Here is a 14,012-nt window from a genome sequence, read left to right as displayed (position 1 = left end):
TAAAATAACTATTGGATGGATTACTATAAAACTGGGTTTAAAAATCCTTCATGATGACTTCTAATAAACTTGGTGATCCTTTATCGTCCAGTCATTTTTTTTACAATGTGCCCTGTATTAAACCAGGTGATTCCCATTAAGATAACAATCTTGTTCACATTTTTTTTTTGGGAGAAAGTTCTGACCAAAACAGCAAACAACTCCCTACAAGCATAACATTTAAAACAGTGTAAAATAAAATAAAAATATTTGCTAAAAAAAGACAACAGAGTTGAAACAGGTTAAGCCACTTCAGCAATATCCATTTTTTTTCTTTTTAGGTTTTCTTGGGGGCTTTTTTGTACCTTTATTTTAGAGATACGACAGCAAATAGAGTCAAAAATGGGGGAGAGAGAGAGTGGGGAATGACATGCAGGAAAGGAGCCACAGGCCGGATTCGGACCCGGGCCGCCCGCTCGAAGAACTACAGCCTCCATACATGGGGAGCGCTCACTAACCACTAGGCTACCAGCGACCAGCAATATGATTTTTAAATTGAATTAGCATTTAAACCCTTCTCTACATTTCCAAAGGCCTTCATAATGAGACGCTATTCAACCTGACTTCTCTTCAAGGTGACAATTCTAATCTTGCTGCGATGGAAATAGAAAAAAATAATCATTTTATGTAAATCATGTTTCAGTTAAATAATTAAATTCTGCAGTAACAAAGGCAAACTGCAAATACATAAGTATTAGCATTAAAAACAAGCATATTTAAAAGAGGTTGTTTACTTTAAATGGTAAAATAATAAAATCCCAAACAGAACCTTGAGGGACTCAATATGTAGTAGAGCGGAGGAAGAGCAATCAAATTAAACTCATCGTGGCTTATTAAGAGTGGTACACTCTACAAAATATTCAGGGGCCAAATCCCCCTTTCTCCCAATCCAAAGCAAAGTCCCAATGTTTTAGTTGTTCTAAAGCTTATCCTGCCAGATTGTTTTGTGGTGTGGGATGTGTTAAGAGTGTCCAGATCTGCTTTTCATTTCAAATTGTTTCATATTTAAGATCCGATCTCCTGTTGTTTGAGGGGAACCCTGATCCTGCACGCACTGGATTGTAACGTTAGTGAAATGATAGCCAATTGGGAAACGAGCTGACTGTAGAAGGATGCACAACAACCACAGCAAATCAATTTATTTATTCAGCTCCAGCTCGCTGTAACATCTCCACAACTTCATCCAATGTTTTTACTTCTTTTCTCTGTAATAAGTCGTCCAAAAACCATCACCAGTTCTTCGGGCCCCTTGTTGATTAGGAACAGAATCTGTTCGTGTGTGTTTGCTGTTTTGGTCATATTGTTGATCTCCACACACTTCAGGAACAAAACCGTTTTTCATCACTTTGTTGAGTATCTCCCATTTTCAACATCTGTGAAGATTTGACAAATCTTTTAATGTGTGCCAAGCTTTAGAGCGCTAACTTTAAAAGCAGCCACAGGATGCTCAAACAACCCTCGTGTTTATGTTGCAGACGGATATGGTGGTCAGCTGTACCCAAGGCCTTTGAAAGATCAATGCTGCACAGATTTTTGTTAAAGGTTATTTTTTGGGCTTCTTATGCCTTTATTTATGGGAAGGATAGTGAATAGAGTAGGATTAGTACCCAGGTCAACCATTTGGAGGACTTTAGCCTCTGTACATAGGGTGTGCACTCTACTAGGCTACCGGCACCCTGGATCTGCACAGATTTTATTTGTGCTTTAGTTACTTCATGCCATGATGGTGCTGTGTTGTTTCCAATTACAATAGCTTGAACAATGTTTCGTTAACAGATACCTTGCATTAATTTTCCAGACATATTTGAGTTTTTTTGCTTGTACGTTATCGTGGGTATGCTAACATTATACCTGCTGAAATTCACCATGCTGGCCTTTATAATATGAGCATGTGAGCATGTTAGCATGCTGATGACATTTCAAAGCTGCTGGTGTTGTTTCAGCCTCATCGTCTTGTTCTTCTTTCCCCCCCCCACTACAGAAACAGCTTGCCTCCCTGCTGATAGACCTCGGCTGCATCAGTTCAGCTCTGCTCATGTATGAAAAGCTGGAGCTCTGGGAGGATGTAGTTATCTGCTATGAGAGGCTGGGTCAACATGGCAAGGTATGTACACAACAACACACTCGCAGAAAGACAGCTTTCCCAACGAGCTACCATAGCATCTGTAATTTCAACGGATTCATTGTAATCTCTCGATATCGACATCAATGTTGACACGTTAGCATTAAAACTGAGCCCGCAGCTACTGCCTTAACAACAATGTTTGAATGTCAGGTGAGACACTATAATGCAGTGTTAGGAGAAGGAAAGTTAACTCCGAACTGAGAAGAACTATCACAGCCTCATGGCCACAAGTGTCAAGAATGAAATTCAGATTTATTGCACGTTGATCATTAATGACAGTATGATTTTTACTTCAAGAATCAAGCCAATAAAACAACTGTTGGTAAAAGATGGCCTTTAGAACATTCATTATAGCAAGTTACAAAGGAAAACAATGCTGCTATGAATGGTTCAGATGCCTGACAGGTGCATATACCGGTACCTAAACTCCTCAAAAAAAGTTTGGAAACGTTATTTCGGTCACTTATTTCACCCCTTTAATAATACTTATTGGTGTTGTATTTTATATCGTTGGAAAGCCTGATTAGTCACCTTTACAACGAGGTATTTCTTGTAAGGATTGTGCATTTGTGGAATGTGCAACACAGCTAAACGTGTGGGTAGCGCCCTAAAATGTGCCAAAATCCCCTTCAATGGGGAGCTGGTGGCGCAGTGGTTGGTGGTATGGAGGCTATGGTCCACCAAGCAGGCGGCCCAGGTTCAAATCCAGCCTGTGGCTCCTTTCCCGCATGTCATTCCCCACTCTCTCTCTCCCTGATTTCCAACTCTATCCACTGTCCTATCTCTCCATTAAAGGCACAAAAAGCCTAAAAATAAATCTTAAAAAAAATAAAAAATAAAAAATCCCTTGCAATGTTCTTCTGTTGGTATTCACTCCTGTTTTGAGCTTCAAGTGCTGCCAGGTGTGTGCCAGTTACAGGTGTATGACTGACACCTAATTGACAGCACTTGTGGGATCATCTTGGGCATGCTGTTCATGCCAGAGTGACCAACACAACCACGCTGGTTGACCTTCAACAACTCCTGGTTGAGGAATGGGATGCCATCCCACAGCAAAATGTGACCAGGCTGGTGACTAGCATGAGGAGGAGGGGCCAAGCTGTTGTGGCCTCGTATGGATCATCCACACGCTACTGAGGTCCCTGACAGTGTAAAATGTATAAAGTGTAAAAAACGTATTACTGTGGGAGAGTACAATCATCAATTCCACCAAGAAACTCAAAACAGGAGTGAATACCAACAGGAGAAGATTGCAGGGGATTTTGGCACATTTTTGGGGGGCGCTACCCACACATTTAGCTGTGTTGCTCATTCCATGAATGCATTATCCTTACAAGTTATACCTCGTTGTAAAGGTGACTAATCAGGCTTTCCAACGATGTAAAATACAACACCAATAAGTATTATTAAAGTGGCGAAATAAGTGACCAAAATAAAGTTTATCTGACATGGCTGAGCCGGCTCGAACCCTGCCCTTATCATCTATCCATCTATCTTTATGCTTTTTACTGCTACAGGTGCACATTTCTGGTGGTATGGTAAAGCCATTACACACACAATTTATCTAGCAAGTACTGTTAAATTATCTAGCCCAATGGAGCACCAACAGGATAAACATATTTCACATAATCTACAGCACAGCAATGCACTCTTCCTCTCAAATAGAAATATATCATTGAATGCATGATTATCATACTGTTCATCCATCTTTCCTTCCAGTTTCCTCCACTTACTGGGGGCTTGCTTATAGTTGCAGTTAGTCAAGATGTTTCCTACTAGCAATAATTTAAAGCTTCTCCTGGGGAACCTGAGCTTATCTTGAGTTGGGTTAGAAATCCAATTGCTCCATGTTGTTCTTGGTGTAGCACAGGGTGGCTAACCAATCGGATAGGTCAGTAAAATAGTAAATAGAAGCCACCTAAGAAGTGTTCTGATCTTGTGCCCAAACCAGCTCAACTGGCTAACGTTGAACCAATATACCTTTTGCTCCTCTAGCAGGCCGTTAATATCAAAAACAGAATTATTGACAAGGGACAGATCTGGTAGAGGCCAACATCCACCAAATTGTGTTTAACTGTGCCCAACATACAAAGTGTGTAAGTTTTGGAGCACAACCTTAGGTCTGCCTTTTTTCAAAATCCTTGTGACACTTATGAAGCATGTCAGCCAAGACAGATGGATCTCAATTTGTGTTCATGGTTCCATGCTGGAAAAGTAATGCGTTCCCAATTTTTTTTGCCACAAAGTCGGAAGCACCCAACTGGCTTACATGTCCTCATGTCCCGTCTCATTGAGACCATTCTCTGGAACAAAGAAATCTAACAAACTTAGTCTTGAAGTGATTGGTTGAACACTTTTTTTGGTCAATTCACGGCATTGCTCTTTTAATTGGTGTGCTTTCTGGAAAGTACACCGACAGACTTGCATTTGGCTGGGGTGGATGTAGTCAGGCAGAGATGTCATGAACTGTCTTACGGCAAGGTTGCCAACCTGTGACAATGCTTTTTTAAGAGTCACAGACTTCTTTACGACCTTATCTAAATTATGAATGAATTTGGCTCAAGAACCTCCATTTAGTAATTATTAGGGATGCATCCATCTGCTGCCATTTTGATGGCGATTCACAAGTCTTGAAATTGCCTTGAAATAGAACACTTCAGCTAAGGACTACCACAAAATCACCTCAGATGTCACCTCTGGTCATGAGTATTTTAACATTAAAATACAGCAGGTGTCCACAACCATGTTGCCATTGCCACAAGTAGGCAAGTTTAGCACAAACAGGTGTTTGACTTTGATGAATGGCTTTATCTACATAATGTAAGTGCCAGTTGGTGAAGAACCAAAGCAAGCATAAATGTTTGGAAAATCCAGGTTTTTAAGGGTTAAAACCTTTGCAGTTCTGTTTGAAGGACTGTTTACTTTCACTTAAATCATCAGCTCTGAGGCCAATGCGAGTACTGTGGGGTATGAAGGCTGAATTTAAAAAAGGTTTCAAGTTAAACTTTGTTCTTCATGAAGAAAATTATTTTGGTCCTTGGTCAAAACGTGCGTACACAAAAACAGCACAACAGAAACAGAACAAGACTGACCTTAGTCACAGGAGTCATTAGCAATGTTCTGCCCCAGCAACATTCTCCTTCTCACCCCAATGTTCACAAATACAAAGACAAAATAAATGTGCAAGAGTAGCACCCTTTACTCACATGTATCCACACACAATAATGTAAGGCATTAGTAGGAAAACAGGACCTTAATATGAATAGATGAAATGAGACATATGAGACGGAGCAATATCAAAGCCAAATCACATATTGCATAGAATAAGTACTGAAAGGACTGCACCAGGAACAAAAGACTCCATAACATTGGTGCTTTAATGTTGTGTAGCAGTACTTGGTCCCTTGGAATCGGCTCCCGTCTGGTGCTCGGGATGATTGCAGTTGATGAGGATGAAGTGACTCTTTGTGAAATATACACTTTGTGGCCACTTCTGTATTTAAACTCATCACTTCTTACAATTCAGACCCTTACACAAACTATTTAAATCTGCATGATGTACTGTTGGTCGAAGGCAGCCATGAGGACTGTTCAAGGTGATGAACCTTGTGGGCTCAATTTGGGTTAGTCTCAAGACAAGTGTTTCAGATGATTCATGCAAAATGCATGAACATTTGAAAAGCTCTTGGAGTAACAAAATCATTTTACAAAGAACAAATGTTATTTCAAGCTGTTTCCAACAACAGGACAGTTCAGTGAACTACAAATGCCTTCAAAGCCACAAAATGTCAACCCACAGTATTCACATGGCAGCCATATTTCTCTAATGACATGCACACAGTGAGAAGCAGAAATTCTGTTATAAAAAGGAAATAATTTCCAGTTGTGACAACATATTAGATAAGTCATTGTATAATTAAGACAACGGCTAATGTTAGAATTCAGACACTTTCTAACTAACATTACTGGTCCATAGTGTTAGATGTTAAAATGGGATTAATGGTAATGTAATAACAGGAATGTACGCTTATTTAAGTTGCTTGCTTGCTAACATTAACCTTTGCGACTTCAGCAAAGGGTACCTTATCTTACCTTAACAAGCATATTTTTGAGCTCTTGAAATGGTCCGATGTCTTTCGGGCCACCCTTAATCGTCAATCAGTAAGTGTTGAAATTATTCAGATTTTTTTAAAATTAATATTATTTATTTTATTGCACTTAAAAAGCAAAACAAACATAATAGATAAATGGAAAAAAACAGAAAGTACATAATGATTAGTCAACTAACAAAATATGCATTTTGAAAGAAATGTGCTGGATGAGCCAAATAAACCCAGAGGGGCTTGTCAAGTGGCCCTCCTAAAGATTCATCATATTCAGTACATATTTAAGTTTTGATAAACTTGTACACATCAATATAACATCAAAACTGTGTTTGAGGTTCCTGCCAGGAACATAACATCAGAGGAAAATGGTTACCGTGGGAATGTTCTGAATGTTGCAGCTTTGGGACCTTTGGGTGGAAAGGGAGATTGACCCACAGAACTGCTGCAGTGACCGCGTAGTGCTATCATGTCAACATGCAGCAGGATTTCTGAGGAATGTTTCCAGAACCATCCAGGCGAAGAAGAGTGCAGGCTGTTCTGAAAGTACAGAGGGATGTTACCAAGAGCGGGACAGGGTGTTCATAACAGGGACATTATTTCAGTTAATTGATCGTGTTCCATTTTTGATAATTACATTAAAGCCAACTCAATCAACAGATTAAAGCTCTTTGCTAATGTGATGTAAATGAGCCTGTCACATGGTTATACCACATAATATATATTTGGCGTATGAGTCTTATGTCTATTATAATCCATCTTCTGTGTTTGTCACTGGCTACATAACCATCAATAGCACGAAGCTGTATGCAGTTGAATACAAAATGCTTTATGACCCACATCTCCATTGTGCAGACAGGAGTCACACAGTTCACAATTTATAGTATTTCTATTAACATTCACATGCACAGTATGAATACATTTAGAATAAAATGCATGTATTATATGTGGTCATTAGAATGCACACACACAAGCCCAGGGAATATAATATGCATAAGCATTCATATAGGCCAGTAAACATGTTGCATACAAACACACTCATTAAGTGCAGACGTGCAATCATGTGCGTGTGGAGACTGATTGCTGACCTGAATGTCTAACTCTGCCCGTCCAGGACCCTCAGCGGGACTCCCACAGGCTGCCAGACCTGCGTTATTCAATTTCAGCCTGCTCTTGTCTTTCCAATTTGATTACCCAGGTGCTTTTGGCTAATAATAAAAGTCTCCTGCTCCCCTCTTGTTTTAAATCATGTGCTGTGGTAGTCCCAGCCAATAGTGCATGTTATGTAGTCACTGAGATTCTAAATAACAAGGCGATCCATTTGTCAGGAGAGGTCTGGGTTCTGTTCAGTGCTGCTTCTCTTTTCTTCACTGTCAGAGAGGCATGCTGAAGTTGTGCATGGTTGTGCATAAGTCATTTAAGTTTTGTTTTTTTAAGAGGGCAGTTTAGTGTGTTTTGCCAACCAGGAGGGCACTTTAGCATCACCCCTTTTTAAAGAGTCAGGAACAGGGTGGAGAGAGAGCGGGGAACGACACGCAGCAAAGGAGCCATGGAAGGGATTTGAACCCGGGCCGTCAGCCCTGAGGACTTGAACCTCTGTGCACGGGTCGCACGCACTAATCATTAGGCTAGTAGCAACGGCCCATGACAATGGCAGCAGCTCATGATTGGAGCTGTGGTTCAAACGTCGCTGTCTGCCTTTTCTTCTTTCTCTCCTCAACACCCCGGAGATTGGTACGATAATAAGAACTATCTAGGACTACAGAGACTTTAAGCATTTTATTATCTGTTAATTTGATTATTGCAATTTTAAATGAACATGGTCCTTTTCACTGTTTGTTCAATGTTTTTAACTTGTGAGTTATGGGATACTCCTGAATGTCCCCTAGGGGATAAATAAAGTATCTAACATAACAGTAATAAAAAAACTCTGTATATATCTTTGTAGTTTGTTAGATGGGGTATTAGCTGTGCAGAGTGTCGTTAAAATACATACAACAAGGTTTCTTTATTTCATGCAGGGAGCGTTATGGTCAGTGTTCATTTTGGTAGCTATTTAAGATTTAGTCTTAGTCTTTGGATGAAAATGTGTATTGATCAGTTTTTTTTATCAGTCGTTTTTACCCTGAATAGATTGAGTCCAGTTTCAGTCGACAACAACTCAAAACATTTGAGTCGTTTTCTCATCCAAAATAGTTCAATAAGCCGAACACTGGTATCCAAAATTGGTGTCAATCGACCGGTTGTATTGGCCGTGATAGTAAACACATGACAAACCTTTAACTGCTGAAGCTATCGACTTTAACAAACATATTAATGCAGCTCTGAAATGAATAGCTTATGCTAATACAAACACTCACAGGGAACATATTACTGTCAATACTTTCATTCCAATGTTGTGCCCTCGTGGGCTCCTCCGACTTCCAGTGGTTATTATTGTACATTTCACAATCACAATCCAGATATGTGGATTTGGAAAGGGGAAAACAATCTGCTCATTATTCCTGCCTCAGTCACAACAGTGTGGGCCTCAGCTCTTCCTAAGCAGAGCATGTACGGGCATGGAGAGGTGTAACGAGTGCAAACGTCAACATGTGATTTGACTGTCACTTTACTTGTAACACAACCCTTACCTCAATTTTCTCAGTGTTTATCTGTCAAACTGTGTTTCCAAATCCCCTCTGTTGTGTTTGTAGTGTTCATTTTCATCCTATTGCTTTATGACTGTCTCCCTCCTTTTCTGTAGCTACCTTCACCCTGACTTATCTCTCACCTTATGCTTAGTTAAATCCTGGTTGTATATATTCTCATTCTTAGTTTTGATGTTTTTAGCGCTTATTTACCATGTATTTAATATTATATTGTGTTTAATTGCTAATATTGTGTGTTTGGATAACCTGCTGCTGTAACGCCACAATTTCCCAGTTTGGGATCAAAAACTAATAATATTCTATTTTTTCTCTTCCCTTTTGCTATAGGCCGAGGAGATTGTTCGCACGGAGCTGGAGAAGAAGGAGACGCCCAGTCTGTATTGCCTCCTGGGAGACATATTGAGGGACCATCAGTACTACGACCGGGCGTGGGAGCTGTCCAAGCGACGAAGTGCCAGAGCAATGCGCTCCAAAGCCCTGCTGCACCTCCAGAACAAGGAGTTCAAGCAGTGTGTTGACTGCTTCGAGCAGTCGGTTAAAATCAACGCCATGCAGGTAGAAGCACACACAGACATTTCAGACATTTCAAACTATATGCCTAATCCGTCCATTCATCTTCTGCTACTTACTCTGCTAATTTGGGGTCGTTTGTATGGACCCCATGAAGAATAGTTGTTACTGCGGTAACAACTAATGGGGATCCAATTAATGAATAAATAAATGAAACTTAAAATTAGCACCATCATTAAAGGCTTTATATGCGATTTTTTGATCCAGCAGATGTCGCCCTTGAGCACCAGCATGAAACCAAAACAACTTGCGGTGCATTGTTGTGTTAGCATGCTAATGCTAGTGATCTTTATTATGCTCGTATCTTCACACTGCATGTAAATTTACCTGAAATGAGCGTGATCTAGAAACACAGTTAAGCAGTGAGTACAGTATGTTATTCTTCTTTTCTCTAGTCCCTCAATTAAACAACTTTTATACGTGAGGGGAGGAGTCAGCCGGCTGTCCCGGAGATGTAAACAAACTGAAGATAGGACTCTGAAAACTCTGAAAACATCACAGACAGTGGGACTCGGGTGTTACACCCATTGTAGACAGTCATGACTCACAGAGTTATTTTCAGAGGATATACTTGATTTATATTATATTTAGGTGTGAAAAATCACATATAAAGCCTTTAATGAGAAATTTGGGGTCTTGATCGGAATATCTTAAGAGCTACTGGATGGATCCTTTGGAAAAAAGATCCAGCACTCTGCTGCACCAGCTATGCATGAGTTCAGATGAAGCCTACTTTGAATGTAATTTCTCATTTCTAACTGAGTTTATGCAGTACTACTGATTAAGTTGAAGCACCAGCTGAGATAGTTCTAACGTAGGCATATTTAATAACTTAAATCTTACACCTAGCCTGTAGTACGTGTACAGTTTCCTGTAAAACACAGTTGTCATGGTGTATCGCTTGAATGGTGGAATAACATGAAGGGATGAGGAGCAAGGGATTTACTGGTTTGGTGTCGGCAGTGCTTCTATGTAATACATTACATCCCTACAGTAAGATTACCTGAAGTTTCATTTGACCATTTGAGGTCAACGATGTTATTTGACTGATGAGCTGTAAGGACGTTACGCTGATGCACCGTTCCACTTGTTTCTTTTTCCGATCAAATTCCGATACAAACTGTATGTACAGATAACTGTTGGGGTTGTATCAAGTCAACTTTGGTTATATTCTTTAATAATTATACTTAATTATTAATAATATAAATAAAATATCATCAAACTATGTTTAATCTCGTTTTGGGGCACCACCCTGTACTCAGGGAAATATAACCAAAATATCACTCAAATCAGTCTCAAATTAGTTATTTAATTACTAATATTATTAATAATTAATAACTATATTTAATAAATTGAAGGCGTGAAATCCGTACACAAAGCCCTCGCACCCAGATTATATCACAATGCAAATACAACCAGTAATCACAAACAACTGCTCTCTTAAATTATAACAGAATTTATTTAAACAAAGCAACATCAATCCAAAATCAATGAACTTAATCAAACAAATAACTATCATAAACTAATCTAAGCAACAAACATTATCAAGCAAGGCTTGTGGATGAGGTGTGAATGTGTGTGTGTGTGTGTGTGTGTGTGTGTGTGTGTGTGTGTGTGTGTGTGTGTGTGTGTGTGTGTGTGTGTGTGTGTGTGTGTGTGTGTGTGTGTGTGTGTGTGTGTGTGTGTGTGTGTGTGTGTGTGTGTGTGTGTGTGTGTGTGTGTGTGTGTGTGTAGAGGAGAGAGAGAGAGAGAGAGAGAGAGAACAAGATGGTGGAGAGAGACAACGCACCATGTGGCTTCGTCACATGGTGACAAAATGGTGGACAACAAAGGAAGCCGTGTGGCTGCCTTTTGAAATAGTTTGAGCTCTCTGAGCTGAGTTCAGTAACTGTTACTTAAACACCAGATTGAAAGCCAGTGGCCGGACTTTGATTCAACGGCGGGTACACTGGTCTTTCTGATTGTGAAAGCCGTTGACTGAAGGTAAACTAGCATAGCATTACATACAAAGGCGAACACAGCAGTTCATCACAATAAAACAAATGCAGCAGCTTACAACAGATAATAAACAGAATGTGACGTGTCGTCAACAATGATGCATAATTATCAGTGGTTATAAAAGAAACATAACTATTTCTGAAACTATTTCTGCCCAGACCAAAGCTCTTACTTGGGGTAACTCCTGGTGATCGTTGCAAAGTTGGTTAGATCGTCACTCTGTTGAATGTTGAATCATCAGATTCAGGCAGGTTTCCTTCGTGGCAGATGTAGGAGGAGGGTAGCGGGATTCAGATCTTCGACCAGAGCGCTGCTCTATAGGGTCTTCTGGTTGCAGGAGCAGAGTTCTTTATGTGTCCTTGTGGATTCAGGGATCAGTGGGCTTCCTTCAGCGCTCCTGTCCAGTTGCGTTCAATGACGTCTTACGAAAAATCAAAGGAAAGAAACTCTTCTTTTTGTTCGAACCTGAGAGCATCTGATTGCGCCCAAAACTCCTAAAAATATGCCGTGGAAGTAGTCAGCTGAATCCTCTGATGCTTGAATTCAGCATGTGAAGAGCTACCTATACTGAGCAACCTCAGCTCTGGAGTTTAACCTATGTAAGTCAAGAGGAGGAAAGGCTTTGTCTCGAATGCTGGAGTCCATCTTGTTGGAGAGGGTATCCTCTAGTGTCGGCAGACCACACTTGAAGAGAAGGAAGCAATGCCTGGTGATTGCTTTTAAAGACTGGAGCTGCCTGTGGGTTTACCTCAGGCCTCCTCCAATGAGGATAGAGAATTCAGAAGCCCCCAACCCCCCCACTTTTCACACCTATTTGTTAGTTTCTGTTGGGGGTTTGCTGGGCTAAGACCCCTTTGTTTAGTTGCCTTCAAAATCACTTTAGTCAGGCTCAAGACTGTGACATAGGCCTGAGTCCTTCGTCCCAACCACATGGCTGAGGCCCAACATAACGAAACACAGAGTCACAGTTAATTATGTTGTTGTTGTTGTTGGTATTATGTGTAAGGCTACACAAAGCTGCAGTAAACCCGGCATCGCATTTCTTATTGAAAGAGCAAAATAATAATAATAATAAATAAATGTGTACAACACATACATGTATGATCTTTACCTTTGTGCTGGCTTCACAGCCAAACAGGAAGCAGCAATGACTGTCAGGGTTTTCAAATGAAATGTTTTAAACTGAAGTGTAAGAATTGTACTCTTGATCTGATAGAAGGAGCTGTTCAATCTCGTCTGAACGTCGTCATGGAGACTATTAACTTAAAGTGCCTAAAGATCTTTCTTCATCGGTCATGAGGATCGGCACAGTAAGTCCGATATGTAAATATTGTCAATATCGGACCCGATACTGATATTACATCGGACTGGTCCCATCTCTAGTTACCTTGAACCTTACTTCCCCATGGAGCAACCAAACAAATTACACCACTTATGTTACAAACTAGGTAATTTCATCGTAGGGTTTAGGGTGGACTTTAAACCTTAACTCAAGACAGAACTTAAAACCAGCTGGTGCAGCAGGTCACAGATAGGATTGTCCTTCCCATGATGTGCTGTAGTATCAGTGTTGATCCTTTGACATCTCATCAACTACTTACCTACCTATCTTCCACAGTTCCACTTGGCTGTTTATTGCTATCTTGTTTGAACTAAAATAACTTTTTTTTGTGTTGTTTTGTTTTTTAACAACCGTTAGAAGAATGTTTTTGAAAGTCTGTTAACCTCTTTTGTTTTGTTTGTTCTCTTTGTGTCTTTTCTCACAGCTAGGAGTGTGGTTTTCTCTCGGTTGTGCATACTTTGCCATTGAGGGTTATGAGGGAGCTGCCAGGGCTTTCCAGAGATGTGTGCAACTAGAGCCGGATGTAAGTGTCCTCCTGGAACACAGACATTGCACACACACACACACACACACACACACACACACACACACACACACACACACACAAGCCGAAGAGAAGTTCATCGACTACATCAAGTGTTAAAGTACGAATGGGAGAAAATGAGAAAATAACATCCCTGACAATCTCTTATCCTGCCTCATTCCTACATTTGCTGTCACTTTCTACAGCATGCAAACGCACACACACACACACACACACACACACACACACACACACACACACACACACACACACACACACACACACACACACGCATCAGTACCCATTTGTTCTCGATGAGGTCTTTATTGGTCGCTCTTCACATCTCCCTTGAACCCATTGACAGCTTCTTTGCATATCTGTGTGTATGAAAATTGTCCATTATTGGTCTATATGTTCTAATATAATCATTCTCTGTTTTCTCTACTTCCTCCTTCTCCCCTCTGTCCTTCCTGTTCTCATCTTTTTTTCCCCCCTTTGTCTCCTTTCAGAACGCAGAAGCATGGAACAACCTCTCCACAGCCTACATTCGCCTGAGAAAGAAGTGCGTATGAGTGTGTGGTGTGTTTTGGAAACATTGTAGAGCGACATGTGTTGACTTGTTTTCATCAGCAGTGAGAGTGTCAGCTTATACAGTGGCTAG

The 14,012-nt window shown here is 40.4% G+C and overlaps 1 protein-coding gene and 1 long non-coding RNA gene across 3 annotated transcripts in view; both read left to right on the top strand.

Moving 5' to 3' along the window:
* Positions 1 to 14,012, top strand: part of ttc27 (tetratricopeptide repeat domain 27) — a 102,310-nt gene that overhangs the window by 71,299 nt on the left and 16,999 nt on the right. For both annotated transcript variants that reach the window (XM_061040825.1, XM_061040824.1), the window contains exons 12-15: positions 2,021 to 2,143; positions 9,246 to 9,473; positions 13,253 to 13,351; positions 13,861 to 13,913. In XM_061040825.1, coding sequence (XP_060896808.1) covers positions 2,021 to 2,143; positions 9,246 to 9,473; positions 13,253 to 13,351; positions 13,861 to 13,913 — 503 coding nt within the window. The remainder of the gene's footprint in view (positions 1 to 2,020; positions 2,144 to 9,245; positions 9,474 to 13,252; positions 13,352 to 13,860; positions 13,914 to 14,012) is intronic.
* On the top strand, positions 10,617 to 11,591 carry LOC132975928 (uncharacterized). Its single transcript, XR_009673340.1, has 2 exons — positions 10,617 to 11,104; positions 11,225 to 11,591. It is a non-coding gene; the product is annotated as an uncharacterized LOC132975928 (long non-coding RNA).

This window comes from Labrus mixtus, chromosome 6 (assembly GCF_963584025.1).
Source record: "Labrus mixtus chromosome 6, fLabMix1.1, whole genome shotgun sequence".
Classification (NCBI taxonomy): domain Eukaryota; kingdom Metazoa; phylum Chordata; class Actinopteri; order Labriformes; family Labridae; genus Labrus; species Labrus mixtus.
This window is presented reverse-complemented; position numbering and strand designations above follow the sequence as displayed.